The sequence below is a fragment of the Melanostigma gelatinosum genome (genome assembly GCF_949748355.1).
Source record: "Melanostigma gelatinosum genome assembly, chromosome: 15".
In the NCBI taxonomy this organism is placed as follows: domain Eukaryota; kingdom Metazoa; phylum Chordata; class Actinopteri; order Perciformes; family Zoarcidae; genus Melanostigma; species Melanostigma gelatinosum.
The window spans coordinates 5,016,072-5,041,939 of NC_136648.1; the positions used below are offsets into that span (position 1 = coordinate 5,016,072).

Genomic DNA, 25,868 nt, shown 5'->3' on the forward strand with positions numbered 1-25,868 from the left:
AGCTAAAAGCGTCGCTTCTGCTGCCCTCTGCTGCGAGCCCTTCTTTCTACATAGAGTTTGGCTTTCATAATGGCGACAATGTTTACATTTTATTCTTAAAAGAAGTTAAGAAGCTTGCGCTTATTTGTAAATAATAATACTTCACGATTTAAAGCTGGCACTTTATTCATTTATGCAGCATTTCCCACAACACAAAGGTGTCTTTGGCCTGAGGCATATCAAACTATATTGCAACATTATGTGATTAGTAACTGTCCCATTACGGTTAAAATCTATATCAATTGTATGGCAAAACCATTCAAATTCAGTGCGCAGCAGTGGAAATAGTTGTATTTACTTGACATGTTTATTGCACTAAATGTGACCCACTGTCAATACAACAGAAGCAATTCAGTGCAGATACCAGAGTTGTAAAACCATTTGCTGATAAGCTGTGTTTACATATCTGCCATTGATGTCTCACAACTAAACAGCGTCTGTTTTCATAAAACATAATTCAAATAGCAATCAAATCGAATCCTCCTGCTTTTTAAACACAATAATTTACTGTCAACAAAATCTGACAATAACAAGAACGTTACGACACCTTTTCTTGTCCCAGGAATATAAAATAAATGCTACTAATTCAATTAATCCTTGATTGACTGTTTATTGTATGCAATACATTCTTCCCATTCAACAATTTTGGGGTAAATCTATATTTTCTGAATTAGTCCTTAAAAAAAAACACATTAAACCAAAGTGCAATACATTTATTATCAAATAAAAGATCATTTTCTTCTCATTAAACACCCCAAGTGGGTCATATCCCACATTCCGTTACAATAGAAACAAAAAAACAAATAGAGACCATTCCTTAATTCAGCTCACACAAAACTATAACTGATAGTATTTTTAATGCTTTATATATATATATATATATATATATATATATATATATATATATATATATATATATATATATATATATATATATATATACATATACACATATATATATATACATATACATATATATATATACATATATATATATATATATACATATATATATATATATACATATATATATATATATATATATATATATATATATATATATATATATATATATATACATATATATATACATATATATATACATATATATACATATATATACATATATATACACATATATATATACATATATATACATATATATACACATATATATATATATATATATATATATATATATATACATATATATATATACACATATATATACATATATATATATATATATATATACATATATATATATATATATATATATACATACATATATATATACCTGCTTGTTACATTTGCAGGTATTTTCACGATCTAAATCAAAAGGCACATGTAAACATATCTTTGTAACTATTACCGAGATGCTTATCCCCGTATATGATGAATAGTTATTTCATATATATAGTATTTACTACATAGTCACCGTCATTTGGACAGAGAGGAAGCAAAACATTGTTGGCAATCTTTGATTACAGTAGTGTTTAAGCATTTTTCTGAAACGCTGAATTTAGTGGCTAATATCTTGAGGATTATTCTTTCCAGGAGAGAAAGTAGAGCTTTCCTTGTCCGTCGCCACAAACCAGTTCAGTCGGGTTTGCAGGGTTCACCTCCAAATGCAAAACAGGACCTCCACACGCAAACATACCAACCTGGAGGAAGAGAAGGAGAGAGGGCAGAAGGCAAATTAAGACCATTTGAAATGATTTAAAAATGAATGTGAAGGAAGAAGTATGCTGCATAAGAAGAGAACAGAACTTTCAGAGTACGCTCATTTGCTTTCTTGCCCAGAGTTTGATGAGAAGACCGGTACCATTCTCATATCTCTCCATTAAATGTGACGCTAGAGCCAGCTGGTTAGCTTAGCACAAAGACTGGCAAAAGGGAGGAAGAGCTAGCCTTGCTCTGTACGCCAGAGAGCAAAACAGCGCGATTCCCAAAATGTGGTCATTCTTGTAAGACTGTAACGTACCTGTTTCTTGGTGTTTCTGTCCCACAGCTTCACTGTCCTGTCGTAGGAGGCTGAGATGATGGTGCGCTCTGTGAGTTTCAGCACACTGATCCTGTCACTGTGAGCCTGGCGACAGAACATTATCATCATCATCAAAAACAACATATATAAACAACAAAGTGACGCCTTGGCTTATAGCAACGGCCAATTATTTCTGATGTTTGCTTTTATTTCTTTGTCAGGTCAGATGAGAGGGTTTTGCCAAAACACACAGCTGCTTTTTTCTTCTTCTTCTTCAAATAAATTAAGGGCACGTTTACAGTTGAAAGTGGTGCTGAAACCATTATTCGAAAAAGAGAAGATTAATCAACAACAATTCTGATAAACATTAAATGATTTGTTGAGAAAAAAAAGCCAAATATTTGGTGGTTCCAGCTTCTCAAATGTAAGGGCTTCTTTCATTTCACCTTGGGCTCTTGGAAATTGTGGTGGGCATTTTTCAACATTTTGATTTTACTAACGAACGTAGCAGTAATACCTCACGACAAATATAAAAATGGCTTATGCTCTGTTTCAGAGTCGCTCCGCTCTTACAGGTTTTCTGCTGCTCCACGAGGAAACATCTGGAGGCTTGTTGAACCACATGTTGCCTTTCACGTCTCCACACACGACCAATTCTGAAAGAACATACAACGCATTGGTGTGATTATCCAAACGGCTGCAGTGGAAACAGGACAGATGTTAGTACCTTTGTCCACAGTTCCAGCTGTTGTAGGACTCCCTTTCTCCTCCTTTTTGTCGGTCATTAGGTCCATTGAGCTGAAAGCTGTATCGAATCTATTTTTGGGGCCCATCGCAAACTGAGGAAAGAGAGGACAATCGACATTTACTCTAAATTAAGTATGTGGTACACTAGAGCGCAGGTTTCATGAGTAAATCTGAGAGCTCCAACAAACATTTTTTGGATTCTAAAAATATTCTTGGTATAATTTAGAGATACGTTTGGCAAAACTCACAATGAAGCCAATTCTGAGTTTTCCGGCTCCTTCGCCCACCAGCCACATGCTTTTCTCGTCGTTTTGGATCATCCCCAAAATTCGGCAATTTTGTTCCCAACTGCATTATAAGACAAATACACAAATTTAAGGTTGGTTTAATTGTTCGGGGCTTTAAAAAATCAAACCCTTCAGTGTTTAAGAAACACAACAGCACCACCAGAACTGAGCTGAGCTGTGTGTCACATCAAACATTTCAGGAAGAAGAGAGTTTTCTCTCAAATTAAAAAACCTGATGATGAAGTTAAACTTTGACAATGATTCATTAAGACCCTGAAAAACCTGGACAAAGATTTGAGTAATTAGTACACTCTGTAGTGTTACCATCTAACTTCGCTTCCCCGATCATCTTCCTTGTCTTTTGTGACGTCAAATATTATTCCAATGTTCGACACACCCATCAGGACAGAGCAGTAGTTGAGGCGGACCACTGGGTGTTTCGTTGAGTACGTGGTTACCTTCACCAGGCTGGAAGCAACAGAAACACAGGGACAGCGCTGGACTGGTTAGTGTGTAGAATCAAACTCCTCACATCTTATTTTATATATTTACAGTCTCCATAGAATTAACTCACCGTAAACCTCTACCCCAAAATGTGTTTTGCTTATTGTCACTTGGATGTCTGAGCTTCACTGTGCAGAAAGATGCATGTGCAGGGTTTGTCTTACAACATGTTTGTCGGAAATTTAAAAAAAAGTGTAAAAAAAATTTAAAAAAGGCAAATCGCTGCATTGCACTGTCATTGACATTTTTGTTGGCGTTCAGTCTTTCAAAAACATTTTCACTGCAGAAAACTGCTCACTTCTCCAATTTACAGAATCAACCATTGAAATGGGAAATGACACATGATGGAGATCTTAGTTACTTTTTTTCAAGTTTTTAACAGAAAGTAAGCCTGATGACTGTCGGTTTGTAATTACATGTGCTCCCCATCACATTCATTTGTCACCTGCAAATCAATGCTGGTATAAATAAAAGTGTATTCATTGTTTTATTCTGTTGATTTCTCATGTTTTGTTTCCCCAGGTCTTTATTTTATATGATGATTCATTCATAACTTCGGCTAAATTAAGGTTTAAAAAACAAATACCAAAAAGTAGTGTTGGCCCCGTGTGATAGCATGGCGACTGTTTTGCAGTTGTTTACCTTGCAGCGCTGTGTTGTCGATTCCACACCAGCTTCCACACATCAACAGCGAGCTTCGTGTAGCTGACAGCAAACTGGTCATCAGGCATGGAGCAGATGGCTGTGACGGCGCCGTCTGAAGCCTGATGCACACAAACAGACACACCACGTGTGATTAACAGACACAAAACCACATGCGTGTCCAGTATACATCCCTTTTTCCGGTGCATGTCTTCACCTGCTTCTGGCCGACCAGAGCGTTGTGCTGCCAAACTTCCAGCAAACCGGATTCATAACCAGCAAGAAGCAAAGCATCTCTCTGAGAGAAGCACAGAGCTGCGACCGGTCCTCTCAGACTGGGAAGATTCTCTGAAGAGACAGAACACAGAGTTTTCAAAATAAATGTCATACACAACATATATGAAGACACATTACATCACATTGAAATCCTGATCACACCCACAGGTAACCAGGTACTGTCTCCTTCACTGAGCAGCCTCAGCAGACTGTTACTAGTGATAAATACAGACGAGGGTGGTTTCAAATGAACCTGAAACATTGTGACTTGATTATTGGATGATTGCGGGAGTGAATCAACTTTATTTATTTTTTTATTTTTTATTTATTTATTAAGGAAAGTAAAAATAATTTGAAGTGATTTGAATGCATTAAAAAAACAGAGCTTTACATTTAATGCACACCGAGTATCCACTGTGAACCGTTTTCTTTCTTAATGGCATCTTATGTGACGGTAGAATATAAAGTATTACCCGTTGCCCACGTCCAGCATCGCAATGAGCAGTCTTCAGAAACTGTGAGGAATTCTGGGAGTTCTTCTTTGCAAACAACTCCACATATCGCACCACTGTGACCCTGTAAGGTGCCGAAGTGCTCCACCTGTATGTAAAGATGCAGAATGTGAGAGAAGACACATAAAACAAAAACATTTTATTATATTACGGACCCTATGGAAATCAGCTTTTGCTCTGCATCGAGATCAAATTCAAGGAAAATGTTTGAATAAACTATAAAGCATAAATTGGACAAAAATCATGTACATTATTATGAAATATTTACTGAATTGGGAAAAAAACACAACTTTAAAACCACTTCCCTATTCCCTATATTTTGACTGACAGACCTGTAGTGGTTTCCAGAGATGCACTGTGCCATCCTCAGAAGCAGTGAAAACAGTCATTTCTTCTGGGTTGACTTCTTTGTTCTGGTCTTAAAAAACAAATAAAAAATACTAAAATAACTTTTAATACATTAAAAATAAGACTCACTATACTGGCCAATATGACAGAGAGAGGGACAGACAAATGAATGCATGTGTGCACTCAATGCTTGGGCAGTTTACCTGTGTTCGGTAGGAGTGAGCAGTGGTGTATACTTTTCTTGTGTGCAGCAATGTGGCAGATTTCTACGTTTGTTTCCCAGATCCAAACATGTAGCGTTCCCTCTGTACTGCCGGCCATCACATACCGTCCCTGCACACAGAAACACCAAGTCAACAGAAATCCCCTAATGAGGCCGAGGGCTCGCTTCATGCAAAAACAAAGACAGGCTCATTTGCTCCACCAATGCAACAATTACACGCATGAAGGAAACAATACATGCTGTATTTTCTCCGACAGATAAATGTAGAATTTGCTCACAAGACAGCAGATAGACGTAAGAGGATTCCCCAAAGAGATTTCTCCGAGACGTTGGCCTGCCTGCAGATTCCATAAACAAAGCCTCCCATCGCTGGAAGAGCTAATCTGTGAGAAAAGAGGGAGGCTGATGAAGACAAGTTTGCATTAACACTACAGTGCTGTAAATGACACAGTGTACTGTAGTCACAACAGCTCTATTCAGGGACAGACCTGTGTAACTCAGGTTAGTTATATTTCTGTCATGTAATGAAGATTTACCACACAGTCTGGAGTCCAAACACAGCCGGTGATCCAGTCTTTGTGAGCGTGAAGGAGCGACTTTGAGAGAACAGCAGGAGAGGAACTCACGTCCCACACCATCAGGGCCTGAAACAAAGACACCTGTCAGTACCGAGTCATACTGACACGTCTCTCTGTTATTTAGTCCAATCGATGACCACAGGCTAAATAACAGAAACACCCGTCTGTGGTGCTGTTTCAACTGTATTGCATTTTACAAACAACATCCTTTAAGTTGACTATAAAGTTTAATCAACACCTCACAAAAACAGTTTAAATCAAAAACTGAACATCATAACCGACATGAAGGTTGGATTTATTGCAGGGTTGTTGTATTTGACTGCATTTGTTTTAGCTTGATATCGTGACGTCGTCAATTTAAAACGGGAAAAGAGTTTGTTTATAGCCAAACGTTAGCTTTTTACCTCTGGCAAATGCAGTCACACAAAATCATAAGAGTGGAGTTCATTTGGGAAGATTATCTTGGATTAATACGGCCAGTGTTTGTATCAAAAACATAATTCTGACATTGTCAAAACACTACAGCACAAACACTTTGCACCTTGTCTTTCCCACCGGAGAGTAGCTGTCCACCATCAGGGCTGAACGCCAGACAGGTGACTCCTCCACTGTGGCCCCTCAGATAATCGTGATGCTCAATACTGGGGTCGAGGGCCAGATCGCTCAACAAACACAGACCAATGGAGAAGTTGTCTGATTGAAAGGGGAATACAGAAGGGGAAATAATAAAACAGTTATCAGTAGAAAGACTGATGTTTTAGGAGAGAGAGTACCTTCCACCTGAGAAATATATATCAGATTCAGAACATATAAAGGCACAGAGTGTAGCAGTGTGTAGCATTTGGGGGATCAACCACGCCACCAAATCCTACACACTGTCCCTTTAAAAAGGACATTTCTGTAAAACAATCGGTGATGTTTTTACTTGACCACCAGCGACGCTCACCTGAAGCTGTAGCCAGGTATGTGGAGTTGTGTGCTAATGTCTGGACGGTGCCTGGTTGCACATTCAACATTCCCCACATTTTCAGGCCTCCCAGCAGTCCCTTCTCTTCGTCTTCTTTCTTCCAGACCCTCACACGCTTGTCACTTCCTGCAGACAACAGCAGCTCAGGTTCGGTCTGCTCTGTGTCCAAAACGACCCACAGCAGGCTCAATATGGACACATCGAGGTCCGTGGAGTCCCAGATCGTCTCCCCTATGATGGAAATAAAAATTGTTATGGTCAGTTTTCCTTAAAAACAGTGTCTTCATTTTGTGCAAAATTCGTACAGAAAGAGAGGAGGTGAGTTGAATCAAAGGCCAATTAGGTTCAAGATTCAAGTGCATGCTCCTGCATGAGTCACTACAATATAATCAGTAGGTTATTTATGTACTGTATGCCCATCTCCGTGTGAATCTCAATGTTTTATGGCTTTGTGTGTTTTATCTCCTTGACATATTTCTGTCTGTCCCTCTGTCTCCGTTGTTTTTTGGGGGAAGCAAGTAAGTAAGTAAAGTATATTTTTAAAGCACCCTTTCTGAGCTGCTTTTACTTTACAAGAAAAGACACAAGCGAGACAGAAAGTATGGACATAATAAAGTGTAAGAAATAGAATAAGCAAAATTTAAAAAAAAGGAGCTACAAAAACTGCTTTTTTCAGCCGGTGAAGTTTTGGTCCTGGTGAAACATTTATGTTGCACAATAATCACGCGACTACAGCTATACAGACTTTTTTTTCTTTTAGGCATCATCTTCATATCTGTATTTGTCATCTACTTGTCAGATTGGTGTCTTCCAGTGATTTAATCCAGTAAAAATGTTTGGTTTTTTTACATTCCTGGCACATAAACACACCTGAGTCGAGACTGAAGAGTTTGATGCCGTCACCGTGGTATCCCACAGCGGCATAGTCTCCATTAACAGCCACACACAGAGCAGCAGCAGCCTCAGACGGTGCCGACTTCAGTTTCTTCAGAGGAGGCTCCTGCTCCCACTAAAAGAGAAAATCGTGTGGTATATGTCAGAAAAAAAGACAAAACGGCAGCTATTGTTTTTAATCATGTCCTACCTGTTCATACACACAGACTATGTCATGAAGTCAACACTTGTACACAAGATATTTAAGGAGCTTACCTCATCACTTTTTAATGCAGTGACCGATCGTCCGAGTCCTCCTGACCAGAGATGGAGCTGTTTGACAGAAGAACAAAAAGACAAAGGAGTGTAGGCGGCTATTTATTTCAAATAACTGACAATGGTAATAATCTTGTTTTTTTCCCTCTTAACAGGAAATTTAAGGCCCCAACGTGCACATAAAAGGAAAGGGTGCAGGTGCACTTTTCCTGCATTGAACTTCAGTTGGATACTCCCTGAAAAAAAAATGACTGCAATACGTTTTTGCAGTTTTTTTTTAACAAGCAACAAATAATGTATTTGTTTTTGGTTGTGTAGTAATTAAGTCAGTGAAGTAGTGGAGTGATTATATTATTACAATCCAGCCACTCAAGCGTGCAGAGTTACGATTAATTTCTCTGATGCCAGGTTCAGTATGTGCAGGCAGTTATTCCTCACCACGTGATCAGAGCCGGCACTCAGCAGCATGTTGCCATCATCCAGGAAGGTGAGGGCCTCTGTGGCTCCGCAGTGAGCCTGGAAACACCCCACACAGGTGGAGGTGGGCACTGACCACACCCTGACCTCTCCACACAGAGAGCCGGAGCAGAGCAGGGAGGTGGACGGCGAGAAGCAGAGACTGCGCACCGAGCGCTGGTGACCAGTCAGGGACTGAGGGAACAGACAGACGAGAAATAGTGGTTGTAAAAAAAACTCCCATCTTGGTTCAATCTGAACACAGTTAATATTCTTTCTTAATTTTAAAAGAGTACTCGTCTATTTAGCGTCACACACACTAACATTGTCAACGAAAAACAGTTTCAAACTGATTGAGCAGGAACAGAGATAGTCCTTTATTCTCACACATTCCTCTTCCTGGCCAAACCATGATGCCCACATTACCCACAATGCAACCTGACCACTGAAAAGGTATAAAACCCAGAAATTGTACACAGCTCCATCTGGAAACACTAAAGGTTTTATACAAACATTTCACATATGCAATGGAGTTCTCCTTTAAAGTGTCAATCTTATAATGTTGTTTATTTGTCATCTTTTGTAACGGTTTCAAAAATATTACATCTAATTTGAAGTAGCGGGCATTAAATTGACGTGAGCTCCCTATACGATTATCTTGATAACTCACCATTAGAGTTTTATTCTGGAGCCAGTTCCACACAATCACGTTCCCATTCCAGCAACCAGCAGCCAGCAGGTGACCCTCGGGGTCAAATGTCACACAGTTCAAAGGGCTGGAGCTGGGCAGGGCTGCCACCTCATAGCCTTTAGTGGAGGACCAAACCTGGAAAGTGGAAAAACATTCACTCAGCATAATATAGATGGATAACGTTGACTGTTTAAGTGACATATACAATTAAATAATAGTTGAGATTATTAGCTATTAGTTGCAACAAAGTAGTTTCTAGTCATCCTGGGACACACAAAAAAGTAACTGATTTTGCAGACAACTTTATTGTGATTTGTTTGAAACTAACTTTCAGCATGAAGTCCAAAGACACAGTTGCAAGGTGCTTCCTGTCTGCAGTGATATCACTTCCTGTTATCACATTAGTGTGGCCCTCAATAAGAGCAGTCCTGCAAGATGGAGAAACACGAGTTCATTCGACCTGAATCAAATAGGTTGAGTACATATTACTTCAAACTCTCCTCTCACCTGCAGCCATTCGCGACGTCCCAGATCTCTATTCGTCCGTCAAAGGAGGTGGTAGCAAGACGTCCGTCCTTAAGAAAGACACCGCTTGAGATGCCGTCGCAGCTGCTCACCAATGTTTTTACTTCCTGTTTACAGCCAGGAGGAGAGTTCATTTTAGGCGTTTTTGTGGCTTTTTAAATCTCAACATGCGTGACAACTGAACAGTATTTTTTCATAGAACATGGCATATTTACAATTACTCTTTAGGTGCACTAATCAATTTTCTGCAGGAATCACATTTTTTAAACAACATACATTAAACATACATACATTAAACCATTGAATTGGGGTAGAGAAGTATCGCTGTGACAGTCGTGTGCCGGCATAAAAGGAAAGATAAGTAAGGTCGGGTAGACGAGAAATCTGATGACTGAGATGCTGCGCATGGATCTTATAGTAACCAGGTTACTACAGATTTCCTGTGTGCGTGTAAATGTGCTGAATGTGAACTGAAAATGAATAACGTGTAAACACGCGAAGTCTGGGTCAGGATTGCTACGCTAAATAGAAACCACAAATCTATAAGGCAACAAAATGTGCAACGAGATGAAGAACACACCGAAAGGAGACACAAAAGTGAATTTCTTCTGTAGAACTTGCTCGTACCTGTCCGGTCTGAGTGTTGATGAAGTGAAGCATTCCCTGTCCAGTGCCAACCACCATGAGCTCTTCATCCGAGCTTCCGACCAAGCAGGTCGGTACAGAAGAGAAGGTCGACACCAGCTCACTGCGACAAAACACACGAGACCATCAGAGCATTCCTTTACATCAATATTGGAACAGACATTCAAAATAAAAACAACTATACAAACTGAAGATGATCATTCTCACTGACGAGCAGTGGATTTCATGGGACACTTCCAATGCACATCATCGAACCACACAGAAGACCCTCTTACTTAGTTTCCTGGAGAATCCCACTGTCATTGTTTAGCCACTCAACTACCCGTGGCCCTCCTTTTCCCATCAGTCCTTGTGCCCAGATGTGAGCAGAGGTCTCAGGAGGCTCGTTGAGGGCTTGCTGAACGAAAAGAGCCGGCCACGAGGAGAGGAGGGGGCCGTGTCGCCGCAGGAAACTCTGGCAGTCTTCTCGACGATCCTGAAAGCCAGCTGAGAGCACAGAGAGAAACTTGTCTTAAGGAGGAATTAAACACTCTCGGCAGGAATCTGTGCGTGTAATGTATTCTTAAGCACTTACATGAGGGTGCAGACTTATTCTTGTTATCTACAGGAGAGGCAACATTTCACAGGACACAAACATTAGGATTTTTTGTTGAGCCATGAGTAAACCTGCACTTCCACATTCATCATACAATATCGTCCTGCATGCTCACCATACAAGCTGTAGGTCTCCTTGAGGTGGTGCAGGAGGCCGTGGTGCACGTTGGCATACAGGAAGTAGTAGCTGGAGAACAGAGAATGAAGCTGCTCCAGCTGGCCACTTTGAATCTGGCCAAAGACAAATAAAAGGCAGTTCAAATATAGAGGAATTATCAGGAGAAGCTGCTTCTCTGGAGGATTTTATTAACCAGCGTGTATTTATGTTCTTTACACAAACTAACTGTCCTGAAATTGTGCATTTTGTTTGGCTGAAATATGACGAACCAGGTTGGAAGGCAGGTGCATGACAGAGTTGGCCTCACAGTGAAGAAAGGTATCTGTGCCCTGCGGGTCGGCCAATGCCCACAGATGAGCTGTGTAAAGAGACAGTGCAGTGATATGATGCTAATTAGAATTTACAGTGACTAATACTTATACTGTATTAAAGCAGACTGTGTGTACTTTACCTGCCAGTACGAGGTGAGCTCTGGTTCTGTCACTTTCTGTTGGGAGGAGAAAGTCCTCGAAGGCCCTCCTCACCTCCGGATTGGTTAGAGCCAGCAGGTCGTCAGTGTCGTGGCAATGAGACGGACCAACCAGGCTGCAGATAAGGATCCACAGGTTTAATATCGGTTTTCAACTCGCACCTCAGTGTGCTTTATCTAAACAGACATTTCCTCTAACATGGAGGAAATCCGAAAGCACACAATCAGTACAAACCCTTGAAATGTGGATCAAATTTGAATGATTATGTGTATTTAATTCTAATTGCAAATCATAGTTCAAGAGAGTAAAGATTCAAAAAAACAGACAGCTTCACAAGCAACCAACGTTAACTATGAGAGATTGTTGCCACAGATAATGGCAGCATCCGTACTATTTGCAGTCATATGGGTCATACCTTTGTAACCTCTGCGCTATACGGGTGAAAGTTGCCATGGGTATGCGTCCCTTGGGCTTCCTGGACAGATGCAGCACTTCCTGCCACGTGAGCTGTCCGTCCCGAGAGGATAAGTCGTTGCATGTGTTCAGTACACTGTACAAGTCTCCCTCCCTCAGGCCTGTTGATCAAGAGGAAAAAATGTTGAGGCAGCCAAAGAAAGTTAAGTAAAATGACCACTTTGGTTGTAATATCCCTTTAAATGTTTTAGCACTCGCTGTATTGCACTACCTACCAATTTACCCCATCTCTAGTGTTCTAGTTTAAAAATAAGGCAATGAGTAACATGATAACTTGACTCATCGTACCATTGCAGCTGACAGTGAGTGCTGCCAGGGCCCAGCGGAGTCCCAGCATGCCTCTGTACTGCGAGCAGAGTCTGTCCAGGCTGTGATGCACCAACTGGCTCAGAGACTGAGGCAAGCCCTGGAGGCTCTCCTTCAACTAAGACACGGAGACAAAGTACAATAAGCACCAAGTTGGGTTGGTCTAAAATTCAAGAATTTTGATGTATTTGCCCCAGAGGGTTTGTTGTTTTCACAGCCAGCACAGCACATTTATTACTGGAGCCAGCTTTTCTTCTCATCATTGCATCTTGTATGAAGAGGCTGGTTTAAACAGTAAGACGTGACAGCCATTGATTTATATTGATTTATGAAGCCCAATGGCAATTTGCCATCATACATCACATCCTTATTAAATTATCACATCCTTATATAATCACATATTTCAGTTCCTATCAACCTACGCTGTTCTTTGTGTGTTGCACTAACTAGCTAATGTATCATGCATGCTATAACATCCTATTTTCATGAGGAGCATGTTAGCATGCAGATGTGAGCATTTAGCTCAATTACAGTCTCACACAGCTGCTAGCGATTTAATAAGGTTTCATGTAAGCATCCACCCCAATCTTTGCCACAGCCAACAGCGGAAAAACAACCAGTAATACCAATGTGTAAACCCTTCAAAAAGTGTTTTTAAACCTTATCAAAGGAGGCAAAGTTCCTCAGGTCTTCACAGGCCAGGTGCAGGTAGAGAGGACTCACTGCTCCCTTCTTCATTATCAGCATCTGGAGCTAGAAGAGCAGAAACCAGCATGGTTTTAAGATTATATCAGCGTTAAAAGATTAAAAGAGTGTTGGGCAAACTGTGGAGTATGGCAGCCTTATTCACAGAAGCAGAATTTTGACACTGTGTACACTGTGATGTTTACAGCGCTCATGACATTAGAGGAACCTGGTTGTTGAACGCAGAGTCACTGAGTTTCTTCCCGAAGGAGTCCAGTCCCTTCTGAACTATCTCCTTCCGGTCTGGCATGGTAAGCTGTCCCAGGGCAAACAGGACGGTGCTGCTTTTCTTGGCCAGGGTTTGTAACAGTGCTGCTTTGGTTGTGATGCTCACTACCAAACAAACACCCTGACAAGGAAAAAAATATCAAATCTGAGTTTTACTGGAGCAGACAAACCCTTACAAATTCAACCAAAGATCATTTTTTGTCTGGCATCCAAACCATGAACATACTTTTAGCATTTATTTTGAATGTACCTACACAGAAATACAAATACCAGTTAGGAACAATGACAATTAAGTAGGACAAATAAAAGGTAAAGGATAGACCCTTTTATGTTAACTTTCTACCTCCAGAGACCTCCAGTCTCTGCTCTGAGACTGGAGACATGGCATGTAATTGATGGTGACAAGCTTCTAAAAGAATCTCTAGGTATGAAATAAGATGTGACAAAATTCAGGCCGATCCCTGTGAAATAAGTGATGATGACGTTCTTTCAGCTGCTGAAACATCGACCTTCATAAGTTGAAATAAATGCATTTGAGTTATGAGGGGGATTTCTCATTTGCTCCTTTCTACTGTACCATCTCACTAGAAAATGAATTCCTTGTCCGTCATTTTTCCGTCCACGTAACTGACCTGAGGAAGCTGCTGTGGTATCCAATCAGAGCTGAGCTGACCTCCGCCATCTTGGAGAAGATCCACTCCATCAATGAGCAGCACCAGAGGTTTGGTCTTCTTTATGTCACTCAAGTTGGAGTGAAATTCTAACAGCAGATCTCTGTAATTAAAAACAATTAAAGGAAAGGGAACAGCTGTTGGTGCACAGACAACATGATGCACCTGCAAGTTATATCAAAAGGACAATTAAAAATCTAGTTACTTGTAAGAATGGGGAAGAGGCGATTCCTCCTTCGTATCTTTCATCTTTCTCAACCACCGAACGAGGAATCGCAGCAGGTTTTCCACAGAGCGTGCTGATTGGCTGGCAGCTGTAGAGTAGGAGATGACATCGCAGACGAGGTTTTTCCTGGACTTAACTCCGGTTCTGAGGCTGTCTGCTAGAGCCGCCTGAGTGGAGATAGAGAGAGAGAGATAAACATGGGTGGCAATGTTTCCAATGTAGAGGATTTACAACCCAGATACATCCTACCTTTAAGGCAGGTTTGAGTTTTAAATGTTTTCTTTTTTTATTCTGTCCAAACTCCGATACAGATCTGACTACGTGCGATCAACAGGTTAGAATTCCTAACTGAAGAACAGAGTAGAGCACAATTCCTTAAAAAACATTTACCATGAAGACAGTTTTTCCCTCTCCAGCTCCGCCCTCCACCACCATCAACCCTCCTTTGCTCTGGGCCTGCTCCACTATCTCGACAGCCCCAGACAGCAGCTTCGCCCTGCCGAAGAACTGCCTCTGCAGCGCCTCCTGGTGGACCTCCTGCTCCATCACATCGGACAAAGCCTCGGCCTCGTCGTGCTCCTGCGACATGGAGAATAATGAGGCGTTTAACTGCAATTTACTGGATGTTATATTTTGTCAAAGATATCTCTGTAGTCTGAAATGTTATAAATCAATAATAAACGGCTCAATATTGCTCAAAACAGTTGCAACTGACCAGAAAATACCTTCTGACTAAATGTGGATCTTTAGTAGTTTCACACAGCAATCTAAAGTAACTGAGCACATTTACTCAAATAAAGTGGCAATACCATGTTTTGTTATCTCAATGATGCTTCACAATACAACATCTGAAACAAGTTTGATGAACGAAGAGTTTGGAAATGAAATTGGTTGAATAGTCGGAGTGACTGACTTCCACAAACAGCTTTACTACAGCCAGCCACAGGTCTTCCAGCACGGCCTTGCCAAAGTCCTCCAGGTGTTTCAGATACGGTTTCCCCTCCTCAACGCCGCCCCACTCACACGCGTAACTGTGACAGAAAAACAGACGAGTTGGCACTCCAAGACTATATTTCAGTGGATTCATTTTAAAACAAGTTGTACTTCAACACCAGTTGATACGGAAAAAAAAACACAAATAATCAAATACTGCTTAAATGAGAAATATTCTAAAGGCATCGTGAACTGTTGTTCAGTGCATGGGACGTGACAGAGATGACTCACTTCTCAGTGACTTTGACTTCACTGGCCCGGATCCTTGTTTTCAGAGACGCCATTTTAGACTCTGCCTCCTTTGACTCAGGGACAAAATCAGATGTCCAAGCCACCGGAACTGATCTGAGAAACAACGGAGGAAACTTCAATTAAAACAAAAAATACTTCAGGTGATTTCCAGACATCTGTAAAGTATTACATCACTGAAAACGCAACTATTTTACAAAACATCTACGTCCCACGACTCATTCAACCCTTTCTCTTTATACATTTAAAGTTTGGACCAGTTGTGATGTGTGAATGTCAGCATGGATTACTTGGTGATGTTTGGATCTCTGAAGTAGCAGAACATTCGCTGTTGTGCTGTGTCGGGGTAAAGAGCCTGGAACTGACGGATCTCCATCTCTGTGATGGAGAGGCCTTCTGGGGCCGACGCCAGCTGCACACAGACATAAATTATAATTTATTTCATTGTTTCAAAGAATGTCTTAAATGTAAATTCACATCTGAAAACAGCCATTTTCTATCAGTAACAATAAGGTGATGGTTAGTCGTCGCTGACATTTCTACCTTTCAGCAATCCTTTTCAGTATTAATTCTTTAATTTGATGTCATAACAACACGTCTTACCCAGCTGTTCTGCGGCAGGTCGGGGAGGACCGGTCTGGTAGGCACCAGGCCGTACCTCTCCCCCAGGATTCCCACCAGCATCTGGCTGCGACACACCTCTGACAGGCACAGCTCGGTGGCCCGGCCCGACTCCTCCTCTGTCACGCCCCAACGCAGCTCCACCTCCTGCAGGTAGAGGCAGTGTGAGGCGGCGCGACGCCGGAGCTCCGGGAACACGCTCCGCACCAAGACGTCGCGCTCGGCGTGCATGTCTCTGAAGGTGGAGGAGATGAAGACACGAACACCTCGCCACCTGACGACAGAGGAAGTCTTCAATGTGAAGCAGCAAACAATTCAAGCTTGCTTCTTTGCCACAAAATAAGAATTACCTTAACTTGGGGCTGGCTGGTATCGGGACAGCACTATTTGTGGTCTGAGGGCCTTTAGCGCCCTCTGGAGGTGGGACGTTGTACACTTTGTCCAAATGCTCCACGTGGTCCAGCATTCTGGATGATCCTCGTTCTGCCACAAACCTGGTCACAAAGTTAAAGGAACAGTTAAATACGATAGAAAATATGCTTATTCTCTTTCTCGTCTCGAGTTAGGCGAGAAGTTAGATGTCTGTCAGATAAATGTGAAGCTACAGCCAGCAGACGGGTGGCTTAGCTTAGCATAAAGACTGGTAACGGGAAAAAGCTAGCCTGGCTCTGTCTTAAGGTAACAAAATCCACCTACCAGAACATCTGAAGCTCAATAATTAACATGTTATCGAGTCTTTTTAATCTCTACAATAGTTGGAGTGTAAAAAGGACAATTTGGCGTTTTACTTGGGGGTTTATTTGCCAGACTGTGTATTGGCAAACACCACTGACTCCCTGGTCATTTTCACATTTCAGTTGTTGTAGAGATTAAATAAACAAGATAACGAGTTAATTAGTAAGCTTTAGAGGCGCTCAGCCAGTCTCACTGTTTCCAGTCTAAGCTAACTGTTTTTTTAACGAACAGGTATGAGAATGATTTTGGCAAGAACGTTTTGACCAGTCTAATTTGCTTTTAGGAACTAGTGGGCTTTACATTTTTCACATATATAAGAATCATCCAAATATGTTTTTTGTATTAAAATGAGCAACCCAGACATTTTACCTCAGCATTTGTTCACTGAAGCCAGAAAGCGTCACACAGTTCCTGTCAGCGATGAACTCTGACTCTCTGCAAGAAGACAAAACAACAATAAAGTTAGAAACGGGACGGGAAACAGAAACCAGTTGGATTTTGTTTGTTGCTATGAATGTCTACATTATCGTGCATTTTTGCAAACAAGCAAATATAAATCTTTGCTGAAAGAACATTGTTAGAAAACAAAGTTGGTACATTTTAAAAGTCCACCAGTAATTGGTGAGCGCAACTTCAGCTTCTCAATACTGTCTGTGTGATACACTGTAGGAGCAGCAGCTGAAGAAGGAAATTGGAGCATTACCGTTCTGCCAATAAGATTTTCACCACAAGGGCATTGTTGTTTACGTCCCTCCTGTAGGTGTCGATGACCCACTCGATTTCTTCCTGGATCCATTGGTCAGTCAGGACGATGATGTTGTCCACCTGAGATGCAAAACCATATGAGCCCAAGGATCACAAGGAAGCCTCTTGTACTGTCGTCTAAAGCTGCGGCATTTTACTTTCAAATCAACAAAGTGTTTAATTGATGTTAAGTACCTGAAACTCAGGTACTGGCTCAGCGAATATTAAATTGCAGAGCCACAGTGTTAGTAATTCCGGACCAGACTCCAAATCAAGCCACCTTGGAGCAGAGTTTTAAAAGGCAAGGGATGTCTGGCCCCCCGCAACCCAAGTGTGTCTTATTGTTATAGCTTACATTCTGTTACATTCTAACAATATTTTATTAGTCAATAAAACATGACTGAAATCACTATATATATATATATATATATATATATATATATATATATATATATATATATATATATATATATATATATATATATATATATATATATATATATATATATATATATATATATATATATATATATATATATATATATATATATATATATATATATATATAAGTGATATATATATATAGACATAATAATCTAAAATAAAAATAAACTAACCTTGTTTTTCTTGGTGAACATTTTGGACAAGCAGCCTTCGTCCCTCTCTTCATATGGCAGATTTGAACATGCCTGAGAAAGAGAAGTGTTCATTATTGAAGGCAACATCCAATGAACACAGCTTCTCTGTTATTCCACCAATGTAGAAATGTATTTCAGTTGTGTCCATCCTTATTAGTTACTATCTTTATACTATTATGAAGTAGCTCAAATGAATGCTGGTAGTGATTTTAAAAGTGAAATTAGATGAAACACAAACAGGATGCCACAGAGAAGAAGAGCCCTGACCTTCATTTGCTTCATCACACTTCTGACATTATCCAAAAGAACATCAGACTTCAGCTCGACTTCTTGACCGTGACACCAATCTTGTAAGCAGAGCTGAAAGTCCTCGGCACTGCTGCCAATCATCAGCGAGAGCAAAACCGCAATCTCCTTAATCTGAGAGAATGCACAAGTGGGGGAGAGATTATAGTAATTAGAAATAATCACGTAAAAACAGCACAGTTGAAACAACACTTATGAGGTTTGAAACTGAGTCAAATGATCCTTAAATCAGTCTCTTTGTGTTATTCTCAAATCAGAAGTAAACAGGCCCTCACAGAAGGAGTGAGCTGGTCCTCTGTCTTGCTCTTCTTCTCTCTCGGTTTCTGCTGCTGCTGCTGCTGCTGCTGCTGCTGCTCCTCCTCCTCCTCCTCCTCCTCCTGTTCCTCATCCTCCTCCTTCTCCTTCTCATCCTCCTTCTCCCCCTCCTCCTCATCATCCTCCTCCTCCTTCTCCTCCTCCTGTTCCTCATCCATCTCCTCCTCCTCCTCCTCCTCCTCCTCCTCCTCCTTTTTTTGCTCGGGGTCTGGTGGGAGGCAGAAGTCCAGTTTATGACACCAGTCGTCATCATCTCTCATGCCAATGCAGAGCACGATGACGGTCCGTCCGGGCAGCGGAGGCACGTTGTAACGACAGGAGAGCTGGACCGCCGTCTCCAGAGCTGTGCGATAACAGTCCAACAGCGCGACGGTGAACTCTCTCTGACTGGATGCACAGACACAGAATACAGTTGCATCATATAACACAGTGTAATTTATTTTTAATCCATGCAAATATTGTCTTTTTAACTGATCCACATTAACTAATTTCCCTTCTGAGCAAAAACTGGTACACATTTTTAATGTTATTTTTTAGTTTTGTTGTGATGTTTTTTCACCTGTCACGCTGTACCTGCACTTCAGTGACATATTTTACTGCTTATTTTCTGTAGGCGCTGCTCTCTGCTTTTCTTGTTCAGTCATGGTGGCCATCACTGCTCAAGCTAATTAACCAAGTTGCTGTTTATCTGCTTATTTCAAACTGCTGTTGCTTCTCTTACTTCCTGTGCAGCGGACATATTTTACCAGTCTTGCATCAGACACAGACAACCAAAAACGATTTCAAGTTTAAATCTAAAATGTTATAAATTAGGAAAAGAATTGCTGAAACTCAAAGTACAGTCCCATACTTGGCTTTTAGGAGCTGGGCCTTCTTGGCTTGGTAGAGTCGATAGATGAACGGCACTCCGAGTGTCACCCTGATCCGGCTCCTCGGAGTCGTCTCCCATTCCAGACTTTTGAAGCGTTTGCTCTTGGGAATCTTACTCAGGATGCCCGCCAGGATCTCTTTAACAGGGGGGAGTGCTTGCTCTGATGCTGCGGCTAGAGGATAGAGAGGCAAAGGGGAGGTGCTGCATCTGTTCGTTGTTGCAGTATGTCAGAGGTACACTTTACAAAGCACGGTTAGGCTGATATTTGTCATCATTTAATCACACTGAATGAGTGGAATGTGATACCATGTCTTGAAGGATGAGCAACCTAAAAGAGGAGTTCCTTTAGTGCCACACTTGTTGAATATGTATCTCACCCAAAGTGTTGAGCTCCATGATGACTTTGTAGGCAGCGAGGAATCTGGTGGGAAACTGACGGCTCTGAATAACCGCTTTCTGTAAACACATCAAGAACACAAAGTTTACCGACAGGAATGATTAAACTGAGAGTTTAATTACAAAAGAAGCATAACCAACTGACGAACATGAATACGACTCTTCCTCTGGTACACGAACAACAGTATACTAACTGTATTATAATCTTTACAATAAGGATTGAGTGGACGTTACACTGTATTGGACCTCACCTTGTTGGTCAGTCTGCTGAGGATCTTCTTGTGATGAGCCTCACCGATGCCCTTAGTGATCATGTTCCTCAGGTTCCTCAGCATGGCCATGAATGGAAGAGACTTATTGTCTGCACAGGAGAGAAAGTATTCATCAGTATGTGTGATCGTGGACATGTTTTAGTATTTACAGGCGTGTTAGATGCATACAGTTTGTGTTTTTCTGCTGGAAAATATGTATTCATTGCTTTTTATTGATTCCATATATACCAGTGAGCTTTGGACTCGAAAAATGCTGGATTGAATCTCTGGACCAGATTGGAAAGTTAAGTCAAACAGCACTTAAAATGAAAGAGTTGTGCGATGACTGACTGTTAATACTGGTGGCTTTTATTATTTTAAACAATTGTGAGGAACTTGTGAACAAGAAAAAAAAGAATGTTCTAATTGCCCCGGACTAAAGGAGCAACTCGACATTTTGGAAACAGTTGTCTGTCAGTGGGAACTTCAGCAGACCTATGAGCTTCTCCCAGGTGGCGGCCTTGTTGCCCTCCAGGCTGAGCAGCCGTTCCCACGTCTCCGGCTGTTTGAGCTTCATTCGCATCCCGGCTCTCTCCCTGTCCCACGTGCCCTTTATTCCACTGTGGGTGAACGTCTTCAGGTCAGCAGGATACCTGCAGGACACAACCACATCGCATTATAAAATGGAAGCGAGACAAGCCCAGAGATACACCAGTGGTAAAGTCATCACGACAGAACCTGAGACTGAATCTTTGTCTTCTTATTCTCCCCTCCTCGGTCTACTTTTCCATCTTCACATTGTCTAAACAATAAATATAGAAAACACTATTTTTTTTTGCTAAATAAAGAGCTTTCCGTAGGCCTGAATTAAAGAGATCTTGTATTTTTGTGATTCAAACCCTCTACAAGACATTTCATGCAGTCGATACAACGGAAGCGCACAAGCTTTGTTCAGAAAGATAAACATAGACTATAGATTTTATGAATATGGATGACTCACAAAGACTAAGATACCAGTTCACATAAAACATATAAATTAGCCATAATCTGGAGAAAGCCTGGGAGAAGAGAGAAAAAAAATATTTAATGAGATGCGTTAAATATGCAAGACCGGAAGATGTAATATAGTTGTCTTTTAATCAAAGAATGAATGTTTTATGTTTTAATGTGAGTCATCGATAAGTGGATATTAACAGATAATTAAAGACATATGTATTATGTCTTTATAGGAGATCTTTAAAATGTTTAAGATACTGCACAACACTTTAAGTGTCCTGATATCTGCTTTTACTTCATTATGTGTTCTAAATGTTGAATTATTATCATACAGTGGGTTTTATTTTACATCTTATTTTCCCAGTTTTTAATGTTCATTCAAATGTCTATTTTCCCTTACTATGAAGCACTTTGTTCTGCATTTCTTGTAAGGTGTTAAATAAACAAAGTTCATTATTGTACACTATTTAATACAGGATTATATACTGCTTATAGATGATAAATGTGGAGAGTGGGGTTAAAGTAAACTGGAAAACAAGGAGTTGGCAAATGAAGATGTGCTGTAGATCAGTGTGTGAATGTGTGTGTTGCTTACTTTTTCCCCAGAATGGCCATAACATGTTCAGCCGGTTCTTTAATGTGAAACTTCTTGATCATCTTCTTTATACTGAACTCGCTCTGCATTTTATCCACCGCCGCTTTTCTGCCGTCTTCATGCAACTGCACACGCACACACACACACACACACCTTTTAGCTAAACTCCAAACATTAAATTAAATAACAGTAAATGTAGAAACATCCAAAGTCCTTATGAAGTGGCACAAGAGGAAAGTACTGTTCATTGACTTACAAACTTCGTCAGAATCGTTTCATCTGATCGGAGCAAGTTCGCCCACTTTTTCAGCTGCTCGCCAGTCGGCCTCTGGAAATCAAAGACAGTGCAAGTAGAGCCAACCAGGAGTGATGAATAGAGGATATTTGAGACACTGTGTAAATTGAGAGGAATTAGTCAATATTACCGAAATAGAAATCACATAAAGTTTTCATCTTTTTTCAGTCGAGGTGGTAAAAAGTGTGTGGGTGGGCTAAGAAACACTATTACTGACAAACTGTTTTCTGCCTTTTATTAGCAGGGGTTTAATACTACTATTATTAGGTTTAACACTGAACTATATCAAACAATAGAGAGCAAAATGAATGCTTCTGTACCTTGGGTTTGCGCTTGTTGCGGTTGTGTTTACAGCGGTGCTTGCGAGTGTTGTATTTGGCCAGCTGATACTCATCGAACTGCTTGAACTTGTCCGCCATTGCCTTCTTCAAGCACATCGGCAGGGAGCGACTGAAGCACTGGAGACCAACAAACACGGGGTTAAGACTGGACAGAACTGACAGAACCGACACATCCAGATTCACTCACGAAGACTTACTGTACTATAGATTCTGACGACTTCCAGCCAATCCGAGGGCAGCTGTACGGCAGCGCAGAAGTATCTGCGGACGTGTGGCTTGGTGGAGGGCTGGTTGGCAGCCAGGGCCAATAGGAAGTTTGCTGTGATGCGGATATTCAGCTCCTGTCGAGTGTAAACTGCCACCTGAATGGTAAAAGACAGAACGAGCACACTGTACATGACTGATGAAATAATCATAACCCTTTACTGTCATAATGTGTACTGTCTGTCTGAAAATGAACCCCACCAAAATCATTGCAGGGTGAATAAGTAAGGGAAAATGGCACTTGAAATTTGATATTGGACATGAAATGTATTCACCAATGTTGACTTCATTTTTTAAAGGAAATAGTTTGACAGACATTGGTAAAAGTAGATCCTTTACATGAAACAATACGACGAACAAGTAACTGTTTCATTATGAAATACCTGGAAATTAAAATGCATATTTAGAACTATTTGTTCTTTGTTATGTTGTATTTGTCATACTGTCACTTTGTTCTTTCCCAATTTAAAAATCCAAGAAAAATTAAAGTATCATTTTTTTTCTAGTTTGTGGGATTCATCTAATTGTGTACAGTGTTGTCACATTCTGCTGTATACATCCCTTTACAAATATCTATGAATTCTTGCTACAATGCATTTCTTGACACGTCTTGTCAGTGTTTTTCAGCATGATGATGTCTCGGTGCGGTTGAAACATTACCGCATGGTTACAAAATAAAAGTTGAGGAGCGAGTTTGGCACAGAAATAAAAATGTCTCCGGACACATACCGCCTGCACACACAGACGTGCAAACACACCTTGAGAAGAAACTGTGGGTCACAGGCAGAAATGTCCTTCGCCAGGTCTATGATCTTGGTCCAAACACTTTTCTCTGAGTCCCAGTCCTTCTGGCCTGGCGCTGTGCTCTTCTTGACCAGGGCGCAACACACCACGTTCAGCAGGAGATACTGAGGAGCAAACAGAAAGACAATGCGGTATGCGTCACTTTAATCAACACAGAAATATCATGTGGTGGCACTGGTGCAGAGAAATGCTAAACTTGCAACGCCAGCACTAAAAAAAGAGAGTATTTCTGACATAAATATGCAGTGTGAAATATCTCCTCCTACCTTTTTATCTTTCAGCTCCTCCTCAACATTTTCATTTGCTCTGTCAATCTCAGCAAATTCCTCTTGTTTGGTGACCATAGTTTGTTCGAGTTCGTTGTTGCCCAACTCTGTTTCCTGGGCAGGTAATTCCATGGCTATCCCAGCATCATCATCCTCTTCTTCTTCTGGCAAAGTATCATCTTCCCCAGAATACTGCTAATGCAGGAGAAGTTACATTAAAGCAGTAATACAGCCAATGGGATGCTTCAACACATTGTGTCAAATAGTTGAAATAAGAATGGGTCATTTTATTTTCTGTTTGTGCAAAAACAAATTGACAAAAGAACAATGAAAAAATAATTTCATGTACCTCACTTGTTTCTTCAAAACTGGACTGCATCACTTCAGATGTTTCATTGCTGCCTTCATCTCCTCCACCCAGAGCACGATGGAGGAATGAAGGCGGTTGAGCAAAGCGATTGAGCAGCGCACTGCTGGCCAGGGACGTAAAGAGCAGAGCGTCATTTGGGACGGATGTAGAGGAGGTGAGGGAAAAAGAGAGACCAGGTGAATGGTCAGTTAGGAGCTTGTTCTCCGTGCTGAGGAGAGGAGAGGTGAGAGATGTGGAGAGAAGGGAGGACGAGGTGGACGACAGGCTGGAGGGCTGGAGAGAGGGGCAAGAGGAAGGTTGTGCTGAAAAGCTTAAGAGTGAAGAGCAGGGCTGGGGCATCAACGTGGAGGCCTGAGCCAACAACTTATTTTCCAGACACAGAGGAACATAGTTGGCAGACAAACTTCTCCCACACGTGACCTGCTGCTGCTCTCCTGGGGCCACATTCGGCCGCTGCAGAGACAACGCCCTCATCTCTGCAGAGAAACACATGAATCAAACTGTCAATGGCTGTCTCAAACACAAACCCTTACAAACCTGCGTGGTATTAAGCATTGAGACAAGCAACTCTGCAGCATTCCTTCAAATGTTTAACCAAGCATTGTCCAACTGTGTACTGTGGTTAAGGGTGTGTGCTGCTCAGTTGAAAGCATCCATAAAAAAGGGGGCAAAGTCTGGAAATAATCAGCATAAGGACCGATAGGCTTGTCACAGTTCCACTAGACATGTTAAATGCTAAAACTTAGTCAAATTCGATCAAAATAAGGAATCAAACGCTTTCTGTAGGCTACAAAATAAAAATAAGAGAACATATTCTGTCTAAACTGACAAAAATTGTTTAATTAAATAGGAAAAAGTTTCAAGTTGGTCAAGAGCTTGATTTGTGGTGTAATGTAAGCCCTTTCATCAAGTTAGTTAAGTAGCATTTTATATTTATTTATTAAAATGTCAACTCTAAACAACTAAACTGTGTGCAGCATTAACGGCCAGAAAGAAAACACTCTACCACATTATCAAAACAGCCACTGGACTTAACCGTGATAAATGACGAGAAGTGAGACATTGTTCAACATTAGTCAAGATCTTTAATACGTTGCAATGACTCGAGAGTTTTCTTAGAGGTGGTGGTGGATGTGAACGCCCAGACTAGTCGCAGGAAACTTACCGGAAATAAATACAGTTTAAACTCCACGGGCCCGAGAGTTGACTCATAAACAAAAGTGTCCTCTTGTGTATGAGGTTACCGTCCAAAATACTGAAGCGTTCGCATCTATTTCTGAAGCATTTCATAGCAACGTGTAGCTCCTGATTTACTGTAAATGTCCTCATCCGAGCAGCTGCCTGTCTACGTGGTTGTCTTCAGAGCGCTGATTGGTCAGACTTGTGTGTACTTTTTTACCGTAACTGCACGTGT

At 41.0% G+C, this 25,868-nt stretch overlaps 1 protein-coding gene across 1 annotated transcript; it reads right to left on the minus strand.

Moving 5' to 3' along the window:
- Nucleotides 1-407: 407 nt before the first annotated feature.
- Nucleotides 408-25,761, minus strand: tep1 (telomerase-associated protein 1). The gene is made up of 58 exons (XM_079285825.1): nucleotides 25,620-25,761; nucleotides 24,434-24,930; nucleotides 24,085-24,279; nucleotides 23,773-23,922; nucleotides 22,948-23,112; nucleotides 22,730-22,867; nucleotides 22,371-22,442; nucleotides 22,115-22,239; nucleotides 21,019-21,176; nucleotides 20,524-20,633; nucleotides 20,254-20,332; nucleotides 19,856-20,048; nucleotides 19,182-19,392; nucleotides 18,966-19,091; nucleotides 18,652-18,804; nucleotides 18,364-18,435; nucleotides 17,706-17,827; nucleotides 17,372-17,437; nucleotides 16,618-16,761; nucleotides 16,250-16,541; nucleotides 15,937-16,058; nucleotides 15,629-15,742; nucleotides 15,318-15,435; nucleotides 14,795-14,983; nucleotides 14,384-14,571; nucleotides 14,140-14,281; nucleotides 13,449-13,628; nucleotides 13,196-13,288; nucleotides 12,518-12,653; nucleotides 12,171-12,330; nucleotides 11,737-11,870; nucleotides 11,555-11,643; nucleotides 11,284-11,398; nucleotides 11,148-11,174; nucleotides 10,849-11,059; nucleotides 10,556-10,676; nucleotides 9,911-10,035; nucleotides 9,732-9,831; nucleotides 9,383-9,538; nucleotides 8,695-8,907; nucleotides 8,257-8,313; nucleotides 7,978-8,116; nucleotides 7,087-7,338; nucleotides 6,682-6,833; nucleotides 6,099-6,206; nucleotides 5,841-5,945; nucleotides 5,543-5,672; nucleotides 5,324-5,409; nucleotides 4,953-5,079; nucleotides 4,421-4,551; nucleotides 4,204-4,325; nucleotides 3,382-3,525; nucleotides 3,019-3,118; nucleotides 2,751-2,862; nucleotides 2,597-2,679; nucleotides 2,024-2,128; nucleotides 1,321-1,703; nucleotides 408-900 (listed from the first exon to the last, which is right to left on the minus strand). The coding sequence occupies exons 2-57, from the start codon at nucleotides 24,926-24,928 to the stop codon at nucleotides 1,584-1,586; spliced, it is 7,872 nt and encodes a 2,623-aa protein (XP_079141951.1). The 5' UTR covers nucleotides 24,929-24,930; nucleotides 25,620-25,761; the 3' UTR covers nucleotides 408-900; nucleotides 1,321-1,583.
- Between the last annotated feature and the right edge of the window lie 107 nt (nucleotides 25,762-25,868).

What these genes read in the sequence shown, in the direction of transcription:
- tep1 (XM_079285825.1), bottom strand. Translation starts at nt 24,928, where the DNA reads ATGAGGGCGTTGTCTCTGCAGCGGCCGAATGTGGCCCCAGGAGAGCAG. An exon ending in AAACGATTCTGACGAAGTTT is followed by an intron (nt 22,240 to 22,370) that starts GTAAGTCAATGA and finishes GTGCGTGTGCAG; the next exon opens with TTGCATGAAGACGGCAGAAA. An exon ending in GACGTCGCGAATGGCTGCAG is followed by an intron (nt 9,832 to 9,910) that starts GTGAGAGGAGAG and finishes TCCATCTTGCAG; the next exon opens with GACTGCTCTTATTGAGGGCC.